Here is an 18,141-nt window from a genome sequence, read left to right as displayed (position 1 = left end):
ATAGTTTTACTTAAAGTGATTAAATGGTCAACAGAATCTGTCAACCAATTGTCGAATAATTTTAAATTGAGTGTTCTTGTTAATAAAAAAAATCATATTATCTATAAAACATATTTAGTTTAATAACTTTTGTTTTAATATTGATTTTTCTTGTTTAATTTGATACTTTTATTAAAAAAAATATTTAACCAAATCTTTCAATTTAAAAGTTAAATAAAGTAAATTTTTAAAGCTTAACAAAGTTTCTCAAAGAATATAGAATTTGTTTATTTAGTTGAAATTTATTCCTTAAGTTTTCCAAAAAGTTACTGTGGATTTACAAATTCTTTACATAAATTAAAAAAAATGTTTCATTTTTCTAAAATGAGAATTGAGTTGTTATACTATAATAAAATGAAATGAATAAATAATAGAACTAAAACATTAATTCATAAAAAATATGTTTATTATTCGTACATTTCACGGGTTAACATCACCAAAGTTTCAACAAAAGTATAAAATAGCCACGTGTGGCTTCTTCTTGGTTCCCATGTGAGAGAAGCCAACGCATTCAGTTACTTAGGTCGAGCTAAAGCCACCTTTCTAATTTTNCTCCTCACTTCTTCNCTCACTCTTCACATAGTGCGTGCGCNCGTGTCTCACTGCTCTCCAACAAACGATCGACTTTCAGGTCTCCAAATTCATCGTTCAAACCAAACGCATTCATAGTCGCTTCCTCCAATGGAACCCTCATCTTCCACATCGCTCCCTCCATTGCTTCACCTCGCCATGGCGACGTTGCTCGGAGCCTCCTTCATGGCCATTTCCGCCTTCTACATGCACCGCCGCACCGTCGACCACGTCCTCCACCGCCTCGTCGAAATCCGACGCAAGCCACTCGCCCCTTCCAACGATGACAGCGAGGATGACGACGACGATCTTAGCGGACTCGGACACGACGACAGAGGAACAGATAGGGACGCCGATCCGAGGAACTATCTCCGAACCTTTTCGAAGTCCGTGGACGAAACATCGAACGTGCTTCGGAGCTATAGGTTTTCGTCTTCGATGCCAAACGTGGTTTCCGCAGCGGATTGGTTCCCCGAGGACACTAAGAATCGTGCCTCATCGCTCGAAAATCTTCAATTCGCTCCGCTAGGGCTTCCGTCTAATCGAAAGGGTTCCACCAATGGTGTGAATGTTAATTCTCGATTTACTATCTACAGTTTTTGTTCACTTCTGTTATGTTTCTATTTTTTTTGTTAAAATGGGAGTTTTTCTTGAAACTTAATTAGCATGCATTTTAGACTGTCATCAAAACATAAAATGTCATATATAGCATGACCGTTGCTTTTTGTTATATTTACTTTAAAATTGTGGTTTTTAATTCGTTGCCTGTACAATAATATACTGATAGTGTTTGAAAATTAAGCTTTTTTTTTTTTTTTTCGTTTGTTTAAATGATGTTCTCTTTGATTTGGTTTGTGAAGGTGAGAGTGCTCAGATTTCGCGTTCGTATAAGAGGATAGCTTCTGTTGGTAGAATTATGACTCCGAGGTCACCAGGGAGAAACGCATTCGAAAGTGCTGGGGATTCTGATGAAGAGGAAACACAGCTTGCTAATGACAATACCATTCCTTTCTCAGATACTTACGTGAGAATACTGATTTCTTATTTGTTGCAAGGATGACAATTGTTTTAAACTTTGTCGACTAAAAGTATGGCCTGTAGTTGATTGTTATTCGGGGGAGTTGAGAAAGATGCATCCTCCTTTCAATAATTTTAGTTACCGTTTTATGAGATTTCAAAATGAATGGATATTATTTAGCTTGAGGTCTTGAGTTTCTTTTTGTTTGTCAACGTAGTGCTTTGATGGTTCAGGGTTTCATGGTATACAAACTTCTTTTATTGATAATTTGGAAACTATATAGTATCAGTTGGGTCTGGTGCATAATCATAAATCTTCTGGCTTCCTAATCCATCCTTATTTTTGGAGTATCATTATTCATTTTACAGTTATTTATATCCTTATGTTTTAGTGATTCATGATGTTGCAGGGAGTAGATTCAAACATGGGCAATTTGTCTGCTGTTCCATTCGGAGGTGATGATGCAAACTGTGCAAAAAATCAGATGTATGGAGAGGTTTCAAAGGAAGCGAAAACTGGTGCAAATATGAATGTGGGTTCTTCAACTTCTGTACATGTAGCTGGGGATGACCGTGTGTTTGCCAATAATGTCTCGCCTGCAAGAATCCCTGTGCATGGTACTTTCATGTCACTATCATTATCTTTACTGTTCTACTTAATCCTTCTATATATTGGTTCATGTGAAATAATTTAAGCATTACCCCTGCATTACATGTTATTTATTTTTATCCCCTTTTTGCTATCTATAAGTTGATTTAAAATGCCCCCAGTTTTATTTTCCTTTTTTACGTATATCAAACAATATAGTTATTTTAATTTATTTTGTTCATAGTGTGACTTGTATAATATGAAGCAAGATTGCAAAAGCTAGAATATAATACATAATCTTTTTCTTACTCTACAAAATAAATTCAGAGACAAATATAGAAGAGGATGAAGTATGCAAAATGATTCAAGAGTGCTTAGATTTGCGTGAGAAGTATGTTTACAAGGAAGATATCTCATTGAGGACAGAACCTGTGGAAACTAACTTTGACCCGTATCATTTTGAACCAGTTGAAGCAACAACAGTAAGTTTGCTGCTTCAATGTTATTACTTTTTTTATTAGTCGCACATATTGCTACATGTGGACTCTTCTTGAGCTATTTATGGTCAATTTTGTTCTGAAGTGTTCTGTTCATGTTGTATTGCTCTGAAGTGTTCAACTGATATTTTTATATTGACTCTTTATGTTGCAAACAGCACCACTTTAGGATGGAAGATGGAGTCATTCATGTTTTTGCAAGTAAAACTGGTAAGCATGGAGCGTGAACAACATGAAAATGGAATGGTTTCACTGCTATCTTTATTTTGTAGATTATTTAGTTTGTTAAGGATAAAAAAGGTTCAAAGAACTTATATTTCTGTGAAACTGCTCAGATACCAAAGAGCTCTTCCCTGTTGCGAGCTCAACAAGATTTTTTACGGATATGCATTACATTCTAAAAGTTATGTCTATTGGCAACGTTCGCTCTGCATGCTACCACAGGCTACGATTTCTTGAGGAAGTATGTTTTCACAAACTTTTGTCTACATGGTCTCTTTGTGCTTGCCATTGGCATTTGTTTATAACATTCATCTGATCATTATACAGAAATTCCGCCTTCATCTGTTACTAAATGCAGATAGGGAGTTTCTGGCTCAGAAGGGTGCGCCACATCGGGATTTTTACAATATCAGAAAAGTTGATACTCATATTCATCATTCAGCTTGCATGAATCAGAAGCATCTTGTGCGCTTCATTAAGTCAAAATTAAGAAAAGAACCTGATGAGGTGAAAATATATTTTTGGTTCTACTTAATTTTTTTGAGGTTGTAATTTGTTGGTTGTTTCCCCCTTCCTCTCTTTCTATTTTACTTTGGAGATTCTTAGTTCTTCCTAATTTTCTTTATCAGTACTTATGTTAACAGGTTGTTATCTTTAGAGATGGAAAGTATATGACACTTAAGGAGGTTTTTGAGAGTTTGGATTTGACTGGGTATGCAATATTTTATTCTCTGATTTTTTTTTTTCATCTTACTATTTGGATAACGAGTTCTGTAAATATTTATTTACTTGCATGTCGGCACCTTTTCTAATTAATGGAAATTGACGCAGATATGATCTGAATGTTGATTTGTTGGACGTGCATGCAGATAAGACCACATTCCATAGATTTGACAAATTCAACCTTAAGTATAATCCTTGTGGACAGAGCAGACTAAGAGAGATATTTTTAAAGCAGGATAATCTTATCCAGGGTTGGTTGCTGTATATGATTGTTCCATATTATTTTCTTGTATTTTATTAATTCTATTTGAATATTAGAAGTGTTAGTTTTTGCTTCATGAATTCATAATGGCTTAAAGCCACTAAAACTCACAGGAAGGTTTCTTGCTGAAGTAACAAAGGAGGTTTTGATAGATCTTGAAGCAAGCAAATATCAGGTTATTTATCCCCAGTATAATATATTTTGTTTTGATGTCTCTTATCCTATTTCATTTTTTACGTATAAATAAAAATAAAATTTACAGATGGCTGAGTATAGGATCTCTGTCTATGGAAGAAAACAGAGTGAGTGGGATCAGCTGGCTAGTTGGTTTGTTAACAATGCTCTTTACAGTAAGAATGCTGTCTGGCTAATCCAGGTACTATTCAGCTTCTAGTTTCTGACCTAGTTTCAATCAGATTGGTTTAAATTAGCTTCATGTGTGTTTTGGTAGAAGTTTTTTTCCATTAAGACACTAACCTACCTTTTTCCTCGTTAATTCTTGAAATTACTACTTCATTCAGCCTTCCTTATCCTTGAGTTTTGGGATTGTTTCATCTTTTAGCACAATGACAATGAAAATAGTAGTGTTTAGATAGAATTTTGACAAATGCCCTAGAAACTTTGGTGAAAATCATTTCTTACTTAGTTTAGGCTTCTAACTCTAACCCAGTTTCGATCAGATTGGTTTACACCAGTTTCACGTGAATTTATGGTAAAAGAGTTTTCCATTTGACAGTAACATCCCTTTTTTTATTTAATTCTTGAAGGATTAATACTTGAGTGAGTCTTCCTTGTCTTTGAGTTTTAGGACCATTTTATTATTTATCCCAATGACAGCGGCAATGGTACAATGTTTAGGCAGTCTTGACAAGTGCCCATGGAACATTGGTCAAAATAATTTTCTACTTAACATGAGTTTCTAACAGTCTATGCACCATATTGCCCATTTGCTCTATACTCAACTTGGTTTTCCTTATAAGATATGTCAATATCTCCTCAAGAAGTGTGTGTAGTAATCCTTTTACACAATTGCTGAAATATGTGATGCTTAATTGCATCAGTAGCAACAATATCATTGTTGCAAATTGTTGAATATAGTGAAAACTATGTATGAGATTAATCTCCCTTTTGTGTTGAATATACACATAGGGCCTCTATTTATAATAGAAGAAATATTAGCTATGTTCAAAATACAAATAAGAAAGAATAACAAACTAACTAAAGATAAAAGATAAATATAAAATAAAGATAATATATCTAACACAAACAATATTTTCTATTTTGTGATTTTGCATTCTCTCTTCTTTTCCCTATAAATTTTTCTATCGTTTTGGATGGATCTTCCACCTCTACTTCTTCTATGTTACTTTTATTTATTTAGAGTGTTGATGGTTGCAATAGGAAAAGGCTACTTGTTGTCAACAACATTATCACCAAATTGTCTACATCTATTCCTTCTTCAAGGCTTAAGAAGTGTTTGAAGTGCTCATTCGGATTAGCATTTTGTTTAATAACTAACATGGTTTCTTAACGTAAGCAACCTCAACCTAAAAAAAAATGAAAAAAGTGGGAGTTAGGTAACATTATTTGTATCTTTGGAACTTCTTAGGAGTTCTACATTGGGTAGATCAGCTACTTGATGTGGTATTTAAGCTATGAGGTTCTCCCAACTGATGGACTATTCTTTTTGGGTGTAGCTCTCCTCTTGTGCTTAAATCCTAGCAATGCATGCTTTAGATGTGACGGACCGTTTGGTCTTGGTCACCATTGCTCGGAAAGGAGCTTGAGAGTTGTGATATTGGCGGAGGACAAGGAAGAATTGCCACCACCCGATCCTCTAGACCTGAATTGAAGAGGAGCCATGAGATCAAGCTCCCTGGTTCCAACCTTGAGGACAAGGTTGTTCTGCAGCAGGTTGTAATGATAGGATATAGGGTGATAGGATAAAAGGCAGGGAAGTCGAACGGTAGGAGGCAGGGGGAAGCAAGCCGAACGGTGGAAGGCGGTGAAGAGCTGGAGCCGAACGGTAGGAGGCAGGGGGAAGCTATTCGAACGGTGGAAGGCGGTGAAGAGCTGGAGCCGAANGCGGTGAAGAGCTGGAGCCGAACGGTAGGAGGCAGGGGGAAGCTATTCGAACGGTGGAAGGCGGTGAAGAGCTGGAGCCGAACGGTAGGAGGCAGTAAAGAGCTGGAACCGAACGGTAGGAGGCAGGGGGAAGCAATCCGAATGTGGAAGGCGGTGAAGAACTGGAGCTGATCGGTTGAAGAGTGACTATCCTAACTGCTACAAGAGTTAGGATGGGCGAGAAATATTTATATTAAATAAAGATATATTCTAGGGAAATATTTAGTATAAGATATTTATAGTAAATAAGGATATATTCTAGGGAAATATTCCGTATAAGATATTTATATTAAATAAAGATATATTCTAGGGAAATATTCAGTATAAGATGGGTGGGAAATATTTATTATAAATAGAGCTAGATTCTATTGTTAGGGTTATGTTTTTTATTATTGAGTTTGTTGACAGGCGGCTGCAGCTACGACTACAATCCTGTGAGGGAAGTTATGCTCCCAACTATCCTTTGTTTACATAGTTCTATTACTATTAATAAAAGAAATTCATTCGTTCATTATCATTCGTTCATTGTTTTGTTGCTTGCTGTGAGTGTGTGAAAGGTTGTTCTAGTTAGGTTTCATGGAGGGAAGAATGAATGTAGTCGAAGGGAAACTGGAGAACATGGGGCTGAAACTGGAGAACTTGGAGCTGTCCATGGGGGGATTGGAGGCGACAATCCACAAAGATTTACAAGAACTAATGAGGATAATGGAAGGGTGAGCCCGACAGCTAGATGGAAATTTGGATGGAAGCCAGGGGTTTGTCAACGGGAGAGGAGGGACCGGCGAGAGGAAGAGGAAGGCGAGAGAGAGGGTGGACACCAAGAGGACTGGTCCGTTGAATTGGAGGAAAAGGGTAGAGTTACCCATTTTTGAAAGGACTGGTCCGTTGAATTGGATCAATAAAGCTGATAAATTTTTTGAACTACAAGGGGTGTCCGAGGAAGAAAAGGTGCGGCTAGCCTACATCAGCATGGAGGGAAGTGTCGGATAATGGTTCAGATTTTGGAGGGTGAAGGCCAGGGATTGTTTGTGGGCGGGTTTAAAGGAGGCGATGGTGATCCAATTCGGAGGAAGAAAGAGGGGATCAGTCTTCAAGAGATTGGCGACCATTAAGCAATCGGGATTTGTGGAAGAATACATCCAAGATTTTAAAATCTTGGTGGGCCAGACGAAGGGAGTGGCCGAAGAACAGCTGATGAGGTACTTTATCGCAGGGTTACAGGAGTGGATTCGTAATCAAGTGCGGCTACTTGACTCGCAGGAGTTGATAATCGCCATGAGGATGGCAAGAGACGTGGAAGAGCTCCATGGGGGCGCGATGGCCGGGGGCAGAAGTATGGTCAAGAATCAGTCTGAGGGAGAACCGAAGGGTGTGGTGACGCGGATGCAGTCCAGTCGACCTAACCAGAACCGAGCGAGAGCTGCTGTGGAGAGCCGAATGGGATTCACGGTGAGTATGGAGTTAGGAAGAAGGGAAGGAACACAAGGGAACAATGGTAGCGGGGCAACGAAGGGTGGAAACACGGTGGAAAGTGAAAATAGGGGTGGAACGCGCGGTATCTACCATACCCCGAGCTCTTGAAACGGAGAGAAGAAGGACGATGCTTTAGATGCAATAGACCGTTCGGTCCTGGTCACCACTGCCCGGAAAGGAGCTTGAGAGTTTTGATATTGGTGGAGGACGAGAGGAATTGCCACCACCCGAGCCTCATACCTGAATTGAAGAGGAGCCATGAGATCAGGCTCCCTGGTTCCAACCTTGAGGACAAGGTTGTTCTGTAGTGGGGTGTAATGATAGGATATAGGGTGATAGATTAGAAGGCAGGGGAGGCGAACGGTAGGAGGCGGGGAGAAGCAAGCTGAACGGTGGAAGGCGGTGAAGAGCTAGAGCCGAACGGTAGGAGGCAAGGGGAAACAAGCCAAACGGTGGAAGGCGGTGAAGAGCTGGAGTCGAATGGTAGGAGGCAAGGGGAACCAAGCCGAACAGAAGGTGGTGAAGAACTGGAGCCAATAGGTTGAAGAGTGACTATCCTAGCTGCTAAAACAGTTACGATGGGCGGGAAATATTTATATTTAATAAGATATATTCTAGGCAAATATTAAGTATAAGATATTTATACTAAATAAGGATATATTCTAGGGAAATATTCCGTATAAGATATTTATATTAAATAAAGATATATTCTAGAGAAATATTCAGTATAAGATGGGCGGGAAATATTTATTATAAATAGAGCTAGTTTCTATTGTTAGGGTTATGTTTTTTATTATTGAGTTTGTTGACAGGCGGTTGCGGCTACAGTCCTGTGAGGGAGGTTATACTCCCATACTAGGAAGGTTATGCTCCCAACTATCCTTTGTTTATAGAATTCAATTACCATTAATAAAAGAAATTCATTCGTTCATTATCATTCATTCATTGTTCTGTTGCTTGTGAGTGTGTGAGAGGTTGTTTTGGTTAGGTTTCATACCCAGATACCTAACAGAGAGTCATTGTGGATGTCAGCTCTTGATAGGGGTGACAAATTTAGGAGTCTCACGTTATGTATGATGAGCTACTTGATGTGGAACATAAGCCACAAGGTTCTCTCACCTGATAGACGGGTCTTTAGGATTGGATATACTAGTCTTTTTGGTTGGATTCTCCTTTTGTACTCAAGTCCTAGTAGAACTACATGCAGAAAAGTCCACTTTATATGGTACTGATTCTTATTATATAGAGTGGAATGTGTAATTCAACTTATTTTACAAAATGTCAGTGACTTTATTTCAGATTGGATCATGAGAATCACCATAAATATGAATTTTATGTATATTTGATTTGATTTAATGTTTCTTATTTGTTAGTGTTAATTAGAATTTTTTTTGGTGCTTTGACTGCTTTCCCTGTTGTCATCTTTTGTTTTGGGATATTTTTCTGTTTGTTGACTTTGACCTTGTTGTGTGAACTTTAATTGGCACAGTTACCACGGTTATACAATGTGTACAAGAATATGGGAATTGTTACCTCCTTTCAGAATATTCTGGATAATGTGTTTATTCCTCTATTTGAAGTCACAGTGGATCCAAATTCTCATCCTCAATTACATTTGTTTTTGATGCAGGTTAGTCATTTTTTTTCTTATTTGCACACCCTACTTTTGTTTGCGTGTACATGTATTAGTTGTATGGTTACCAAATTTTTCAAATGTAGCATTTTAACAACTGTATGTATTCTTGGTGTTGCTGTTACACTGTGCCACTGGTACATGAAACCTTTCTTGTTATATAAGAAACAGAAAGGTGAGTTTTAAAGCCTTATACAGTTCAATAACATTGAAAATTAGGCATGCTATCGAAAGGCAAGAAGTAAAATAGGAAAAGCTGCGAGTGAGGTAGAATCGAAAGTTTTTGAGGAGTTTTCCTGTGATCTTGGACATAATAGGAATATACTTTATATAAGCTGTCAAAATTAGGGAAAGAAGTCAAGAGATTTGAACCATTAAGATGTATTAAAGATGAAAAATGAAGATTTTATCCAAGCATAATCAATGATCAACCTGTAATATTGAAGGATTAGAAATCCAACAGGCATAGGCAAACTTTGGTTTATTATCGTAAAATCCAAGTTGGAAATGGAGTGGTAAAAGAAGCCTTAAAAATTAATAAGAGTAAAGGTGATGTTGATTGTGTTCCTAAGAGTGGTAAAAGAAGCCTTCAAAATTAATAAGAGTAAAGTTGGAAATGGAGTGGTAAAAGAAGCCTTCAAAATTATCGATTTCCTTGCAAAGACATTTAATGGGGTTTGATATCTAAGAAAATGATAAATGAGTGGAGTAGCACTTTGGTTACTATTATAACAGCTTTGGAGATATAAGCATTCTGTCTGCTGCAAAGGGATAGAATAACTACGGATTCATGCTATGGAATCATAGGAAAAAGGGATGGCACAGATTTAGAGGAGATCAGGATTGCAAGAAATCAATTTGGATTTATACTGAAAGTTCTGCTATCGATGTTATCTTGTATGGGAGCTGATAGAATGGTACTAAAATAAAGAACGTGTCTTGCATATGGTTTTGATTTACATGGAAGCAAAAGTATTCAAAATTGGTAAAGACTTTTGAAAAGAAAGGGGTTTGTGTTATTTATATCTACTAGAGAATGGATAGGTAAGACCAAGGAATTTCCTACAAGGATAGGCTTACATCATCAGGGTTCAGCTTTATGTCCTTGCTTATTTAATCTAGTCTTGATGTGCTTAGGCCTTACCATGAACATATATTATAGAAGATTACCCCTGAATATATGGCTTTTGCAGATAATATTGTTTTGATTGAGGAATAGCGGAAAGAGTTAACTCCAAACTAGAGCTCTGGAGAACGAAGTCAGGATCAAGTGTTTTTAACTTGAATACAAGTAAAGGCAGTGGTTTTAACTTGCATATCTAACAAGAAGCTAGGGGAAAATATCTTCGAGGTAAAAAAATGGAGAATATATTACAGTGTAGATTAAGTTTAAATATTTGGAATCGATATTACATATGGGACAACTAACTGGCAGACGTACCTATTGAGGAAAAGATGATAGAAAGTTGGTTAAGATGATTTGGGCACATTCAAATGCCACTGGAGGCATTGGTGAAATGGGGTTGAAGGGTGGGAGAGAAGGACGTAGAAGAAATTAATAGAAGCAATTTTGAGATGAATAATATTCATGAGAAATTGGTTTTAAACTAAGCCCAATGACATGTGATCCATCTCATCAAGTGAGATAAGGTTATTATTCTGTTTTCAGATGTATTCCCTCTGTTGTAGGATTTTATCTGTTGTTTTTAATCTATGTAAATGCCAGTCCTAACAGTTTACTTTGCAATTCTACTCTTTTCTCTTGTTGCCAATTCTTATTATTCAATTAAAGTTTTAATTGAATCAGCTCCATATCTGTAAAATCAAACTGATTTTCTGATTTTGTTGCAAGCAATTTTTAAAAAACTCAATGCCCGTGAAAGTATTATAGGGATGTATCTACTGTATTTGATTTTTTCTATTGCAGTTTATAAATGTAAGATTTTTTTGCGAGTATAGAATAAGTTGATGACTGAAACGTATTCACCATTAAATTTGCTTCTCATGATGAGTCAGTTTTGATTTTTGTTTAAAACTGATAGATGAAGGATATTGATAGAATGAAGCAACTCTGTTCTTTCTAGAGTTTCTTTCTTTTCTAAGTAGCTTCTTCTGCATACAGGTGGTTGGATTTGATCTTGTAGATGATGAAAGTAAACCAGAAAGACGTCCTACTAAGCACATGCCTACTCCAGCTGAGTGGACAAATGAATTCAATCCTGCATATTCTTATTACCTTTATTACAGCTATGCAAACTTGTACACGCTCAACAAGGTTTATACTATTTCTTTCTTTGTAGAGCTTAAGAGTTTAACAACTAACCATTGCTTTTCTAATTTCCATTGGGGGCGGAGGTTTTTGTTTGGCTCTATACTTGAAAAAATAGGCATGTCAAGGGTATGGGTTATAATATGGCCCAGTTGCAAATAAATTTGGTTCAACATAGGCTTTGAAGAAAAGTAGTTAGTGAGGGGAAGGCTTCCGGCAGGAAGACCAGTTGTAGAGGCAAATAAAAAAGTGTAACAGGAAGGAAACAGTTAGTTTTTGTTAGAAGTAGACTTTAAGCCTAACTTAACCTCACAAAACCTGCTTGTAGGATGAGGTTTGCACTCACTTATATACATTGAATTGGTATTATCTCTAGTCGATGTGGAACTTCCAACACATCCCCCTCACGCCGAGGTACATACATTTCGAGCGTGGAATTAGACATTTAATGAGTGATTCGATAGTGACCCGATAGCGGATGGAACAACATGCCCAACAACAACAGATATCGCTAGGATAAGCTCTAATCATGACTTTGATACCATGTTAGAAGTGGATTTTAAGCCTAACTCAATCCCACAAAACCGGCTTGTAGGGTGAGGTTTGCATCCACTTATATACACTGAATTGGTCTTATCTCTAGTCGACGTAGGACTTCCAATAGTTTTAATCATTTTCTGAGGGCTCTACAATTCTCTCGTCACGAATTGTTCCTTTGTGTATCTTGTTCATAATTTATAGGGATTCTAGCATCTTACTGGGATCCCTATCAATAATATACCATATATTTTTCTTATCCTGGTGCCTAACAAATCTTTTAGAGAGCCTTTCTAATCATGGGCAACTTTTATTTTCCATGGTCAAGTCCCGTCTGGAGAGAAACTTGATAAAAGATTTATAGGGATTCTAGCACCTTACTGGGATCCCTATCAATAATCTTTTTTTTTCTATAATTGGTGGTTTGTTTTAGTTGTGGTTGACTGTTTTTTGTTTCTTTTTTTGGTGGGGTGTGGTTCAGTTGAGGTCTTCAAGTTCAAGCAACTTGATAGACAACTTAAAACAAGAAGAATAGATTTATAAAATAATTCCTGGTTATCAACAATATTAATATCTCACCATCTGTTTCAGTTGCGTGAATCTAAGGGAATGACCACAATAAAGTTGCGGCCTCACTGTGGAGAGGTTGTTTTCTATTCACTAGAAGCATAGTTTAATTCTTTATGTTCAATATGATATTTATTACCCAATCTACTCATGCAGGCAGGTGACAGTGATCATTTGGCTGCCGCCTTCCTTCTGTGCCATAACATTTCTCATGGGATTAATCTACGTAAAACTCCAGTTTTGCAGTACTTGTATTATCTTGCACAGGTTAGCCCTTAGGAATATCATTTGGTCAACCTTGTTATCTATAAAAGTTTAAACCGAACACTACATATTTCATTGCCATTCTTTGGGTCCTGTTCATTACCAATACTTTTGACTTTCTCTGTGATGATAAATTGTGACAATATATTAATACCATTATGTTATCACTTTAGATTGGATTGGCTATGTCACCACTTAGCAATAATTCCCTTTTCTTGGACTATCATCGCAATCCATTGCCAATGTTTTTCCAGCGAGGTTTAAATGTCTCTCTCTCCTCCGATGATCCTTTGCAAATTCATTTGACAAAAGAGGCACTGCTAGAAGAATATAGTGTTGCAGCAAAGGTCTAGTTTCTGCCAAACTCCTAGCCTCTGTAGATATAAGTCGGTTAAATATTCTGTTTTATGTTTGCTTCGGAATTATTTTACTTAAACACGTGCATTGCAGGTATGGAAGCTCTCAGCCTGTGATCTGTGTGAGATAGCTAGAAATTCTGTCTACCAGTCTGGATTTTCACACCAGGCAAAGGTAAATTAGAAGACAATGTAGGAATATTCTGTTTTTGCTCATCTGTACTAAGGCTCTGAAAAGTTATTCACATTCTTAGGCTTATTATGGACAGTTAGTTGTAGGTGTTAGTTTTGATCTTCTTTTGATATATCTTCTTTAAGTTCTTATTGAATCACTCTGTTCTTATTTATGAATGTATTTTCTGTTTATATTAATTTCATAATGTTTTTTTCCCTCCTTTACAGTCACACTGGCTTGGGGAAAAGTATTTGTTGAGAGGTCCTGAAGGAAATGATATTCATAAAACAAATGTCCCCAGTTTGAGGATTTCTTTCCGATACGAGGTGAAAAAGACTGAGAAACAAACCATATATACTTTCAGTTTGATTTTGTATTCAGTCTTTCTTGCTTAATTTTTGTTGATTATGCAGACATGGAAAGAGGAAATGCAATATATTTATGCTGGTAAAGCCATCTTTCCTGAAGATGTATACCCATAGTGGAAGTTACCATTCACCCCGTGATAACGCATACTTCGGTACTGTGATCAATGTTGTCTTGAGCAGTAGAAGCTTTGGCAGTGAGAAGTTTTTGTAACATCCTACTAGTTCCTATTTGCCTCATATAACAAATAATGTGGACCGGCGTAATTTTACATGGTGGAGACACTTATGGCAGTTATTATCAGAAGTAACAAGATCAGCAGCTCCTGTGCTTTTGCATGGTAGAACAGGGTATAAAGCCGGAGAAAGTAAAAGAAGTGGGCCTGTAATGCACTGTACAGTAACGCATGGTGCCAGATTTAAAATTTCTCTTCACTAGATTAGTAGTTATTATAGTACAATTCGTTCTTTATGAATGAGTGAATGGACAGAATGAAAGGTCCTCTCGGATCTCGTTTATCACGTGTCTATTCGATGCTAAAGGAAGCCACTTTCTCGGATCCCAGAAAAAAAAAACAGTTTGCATAAAACAGATGTAGCTGACAACTCAAACTCTAACTTAAACCTTTGAAAGTGATGGCTGTAGTACTAGTGATCAAAGATGGAGAACAGAGTTATATTGCCCATGTGTTAGTGTTTAATCTTCCTTGAACCAACAGCACATCGTTGGTTAAATTACTTTAGTTCTTCGCCAAAACGGGATCTCTTAAAGTTGTTCTTTATGTTTAAGGTTCCTTAACTTTTTAAGGCATTTTACAAAGAATTTCTTAACAATGAAAATAAAGAGGGTAATTTTCGTGCATTCCTAACACTGTTTTAAAAATTTAGCAAAATCAACTAAATTAATTGCTTCGGTGGGATGTGGGATGAAGGTGTGCACGCAATGCGTAAAAAGGAAAAAAATTAGGGTCTTTTTCTTTTTCTATACATGGAATTGTTAATTAAGTAAATATTATTAATATTAAAACGGGCCAACCCATTTGTTTTTGGGTTAGTCCAGTCGTGACCCATTAGAATGCTAAATTTGCTTTTGTGAGTTTCTTCTACTTGGCTATTACTGATATTCATCATCTCCCCAGTGTTAGTTAGACGTTGCTTTACCGTCGAAAGATGTTCCTAATCCATTGATTCATGGTCCGTCTCTTGGCAAAGATTTGCAAGCTCAGTTTTTTTTTTCCCCTTTTGAAATCAACATTCTAGAAATTAGTCAAATTAGGTATTCCAGAATTGGGTTTAGGGTTTCGAATCGGCCATTCTACACTTATTAATTATAAACACAGTTAGCCATAGAAACTAGACAATGCAACACATACATTTGAGCTGGTTGAAAGAGGTTTATGATAAAGCATATGGTCACGTACAACCAATGGACCATTGTTGAACGAGCTTATTTCTTGCATTTAATGGATTGCACCATTTTTCATATAAAAGTGTCATCACTCTCATATAGTTCATCACCTCCAAATATATTAACTTATTTAGACTAAGTTCTTTAAACAATGAATATATATGTCTTGCTGACTTTCACTAAATGAGATATGTTTAAAATATATTTATCACGATTCTCATTAAACCTACACCAATGAATAAACATATCTCACTAAAATAACATCATCAGTTATTTATCCCATGTATTGTAAATGTATCCCTATAATCTTGTAGCCTACATTCATTGTAAATTGTCTTTTAGAAATTATTATTTGGATGTTTTTCTCTTTATATCTTCAATTTTTTTCAATATTTGTTAAATTATTCTTCTGAGAGTTTGACCAAGGTAAAGTTTATTTGACCAAGTAAAAAAAATTTACTTTTCAACCGTGCATTTCAAATATGCATTCAATTTCAAACTACACGTCATTCCTTGCTCTCTTCTCTACCATGGCATTGTTCCATTCGTGTAATTCCTTCTCTCCTTTGCTCGTTTCTTACTACATTGAAGGTCTGTTTTCATATCTCTGCACGTCATTCTTTTTCTTGCAGGTAAAAAGATTTGGTTCAGTGTTTGAAATTATGATTTGTAAATAGTATAAAATTATTAGAATACAACCTTGTTTGTGGTTCATATACATTCTAAGTAGTTCTTTTGGAAAAATAAAGTAAATTCGATATCGTTCAAGGCTTAATCGGTATTCCAAAATTATTAAACCTTTACTAATATTTTCAAAACAATTAAGATTTTACCATTTTGAAAACAGTCAAAAAATATTTTGTTTTTTTTTTCCGAATAGGTTTTTTAGATTTTTCTTTTTCTATATTTTGTGTTTATTTTTTTTCAAATTTTGTAATTTTTTTGTTATATTTTGTGACATCCCAAATATATAATAACCTCAATCATATAATATAAGCATCATCATTTAAATAAAGAGAACAGTCAAAGTATGACTTACGATTAATTAGTGGATTATAGTCATCTAGAATGGTCTAGTTTAAAACTTTAATCATAGTAAAGTATTTCAAAATAATCTAATAAGTATCTCAAAATAACATAAGCTAAATAAGTGAAATCCTAAAGAAAACTAAGCAGCAGCATCAGCGTCCTCCAGCACTTGCTCCACGGAGACCTCCTCAACAACATCTACTCCCATCCAAATGGATGATCATCGCAAGAGAAAGCATACCCAAGTAAAATACAACACAATAGTAAGGGTGAGCTAGATACACAAACAACATACCTATAATACAGTCATTCGAGTCATCATGCTTAATTACATATTAAAAGAACAAGCAAAGTGTACCAAACACACCATGCATCAAATTTCATGACACGACTCATCCGAATTTTTGTATAACTGTCAAGCTATTGGTCGTCTTTGCACTTGCATAGTTCAGCTGGCCCATCCCCAACACTATGCAAGGTAAATCCCCCAATCTGTCCATGTCTAAACTCCAAGACTATAGACGAGGACCTCCCTCTACTTCACCACTCACACTGTTCTTCTCTATTTGAGTATGAACAATGCTTTGAGTGTAGGGATAGACATACCATTTCAAAGCTCCCAACATTATACAGACAACAACATTATCTCTACAATCACATTCAATCATCTCACTTTGAGATTTCCAAATCATACTCAATTACATCATTCTATGTCTTAATAGTATCCCTTAACTTTTCAAAATACAAAGTCATATCATAACATAATAATCAATCCACAAGCAGAAACGATCAACCTTGAGTAACTTATCACCACTATAAATAAAATCTTATACTCTTGACCAGGAAAAATAATAAAACATATTAATTCTTTTTACTATTATTCTTGGTTCAAGAATTTTGAGCACCAACACGTTATCCTCTACTCCAAACTTTTCAATTAATAATCCAACAAAACACTTTTAATTAATAATGCAAGAAGACATCTCAACATTTTCTCTTTGGTTACACCCCTTCAAAGGTCCCAATTTATGTAAAGTTTTCCCAGTTTCATCCCCGTCTTATTTTTTTTGTCAATTTGATCCTTTTTAGTGAATAATCGACTCAATTGAGTCATCGTCGTTAAATGAACTTAACTCCGTTAAATTTTTGCTAACCTGTGAAGGTGATGTGGTTATAATTTTAAACGTGGCTTACACAGGCATCATATGTGGTTTTTTTTTTTCTAAATGAAACATTTAAAAAAATTGAGGTTTTTCTGAAAGATTTTAAAATTAAAGTTAATTGAAATTTGAATTGAGAAGAGAAAATCTGAAGCTTCAAATGGGGACGTCAACCATGGAAGCATTTCCGTTCTGCTTCTGCGTTCATCATCAAGCACGTTCTGCGTTCATCATCAAGCACAAATTCACCTGCAAACATAAACCAACCCAGAATCGCGCCTCCGCTGCAACAACCAAAAATCACTATATCTTCATCATGAACCAAAAGATAGCGAAGCTCCTCCCATGGCCATCATCTCCTTCGCACAACCTGCATCAGAAATCGGGACCAGAGAAAAGCACATTCACGCAACAGCCCAAGAACCCCAAATCAAACCCTACAAAGAACCCTAAGTACAAAATTCATCTACCCCTCTTCTCCTTCTCGCGCCACTCAAATCTGTGTAGCGTCATCCTAGAAGCCTCCACGTGCAGAGACAGAAGCTGCAGATTCTTCTCCAACTCATCTTTGCATTGAAAAGCTTTTTCATAATGAGTGTGAGAAAGAAAAGGGTTCAAATTTTCTCTTCCCAGTTTTAAATCCAATTAAAATTTCAATAAACCCTAATTGTTCAGAAAAACCCCAATTTTTAAAGAAAGGGAAGATTGAGAAATACATCACAAGGCACCAAAATCGGAGACTGGTCTGGTTTATAATTTCAAACAAGAGATGAAGTCGGCGATTGAAAAGCTTGGGAATGAACAATTGTTTATGGATATTTCAGATTCGATGCATAGTAGGTGATTTCGACGCAGAATGTGA

The 18,141-nt window shown here is 36.2% G+C and overlaps 1 protein-coding gene across 1 annotated transcript; it reads left to right on the top strand.

Moving 5' to 3' along the window:
- Nucleotides 1-530: 530 nt before the first annotated feature.
- Nucleotides 531-14,368, top strand: LOC106768983 (probable AMP deaminase). The gene is made up of 19 exons (XM_014654407.2): nt 531-1,171; nt 1,470-1,633; nt 2,037-2,244; nt 2,543-2,697; nt 2,871-2,922; nt 3,048-3,175; nt 3,262-3,441; nt 3,579-3,646; nt 3,766-3,908; nt 4,033-4,094; nt 4,182-4,295; nt 9,006-9,146; nt 11,272-11,424; nt 12,547-12,600; nt 12,679-12,789; nt 12,960-13,133; nt 13,237-13,317; nt 13,545-13,643; nt 13,731-14,368. The coding sequence occupies exons 1-19, from the start codon at nt 721-723 to the stop codon at nt 13,797-13,799; spliced, it is 2,607 nt and encodes an 868-aa protein (XP_014509893.1). The 5' UTR covers nt 531-720; the 3' UTR covers nt 13,800-14,368.
- The last annotated feature ends 3,773 nt before the right edge of the window (nt 14,369-18,141 follow it).

This window comes from Vigna radiata, chromosome 7, assembly GCF_000741045.1.
Source record: "Vigna radiata var. radiata cultivar VC1973A chromosome 7, Vradiata_ver6, whole genome shotgun sequence".
NCBI lineage: Eukaryota > Viridiplantae > Streptophyta > Magnoliopsida > Fabales > Fabaceae > Vigna > Vigna radiata.
The sequence above is the reverse complement of the archived record's forward strand: the minus strand, read 5'-3'. Positions and strand labels throughout refer to the sequence as shown.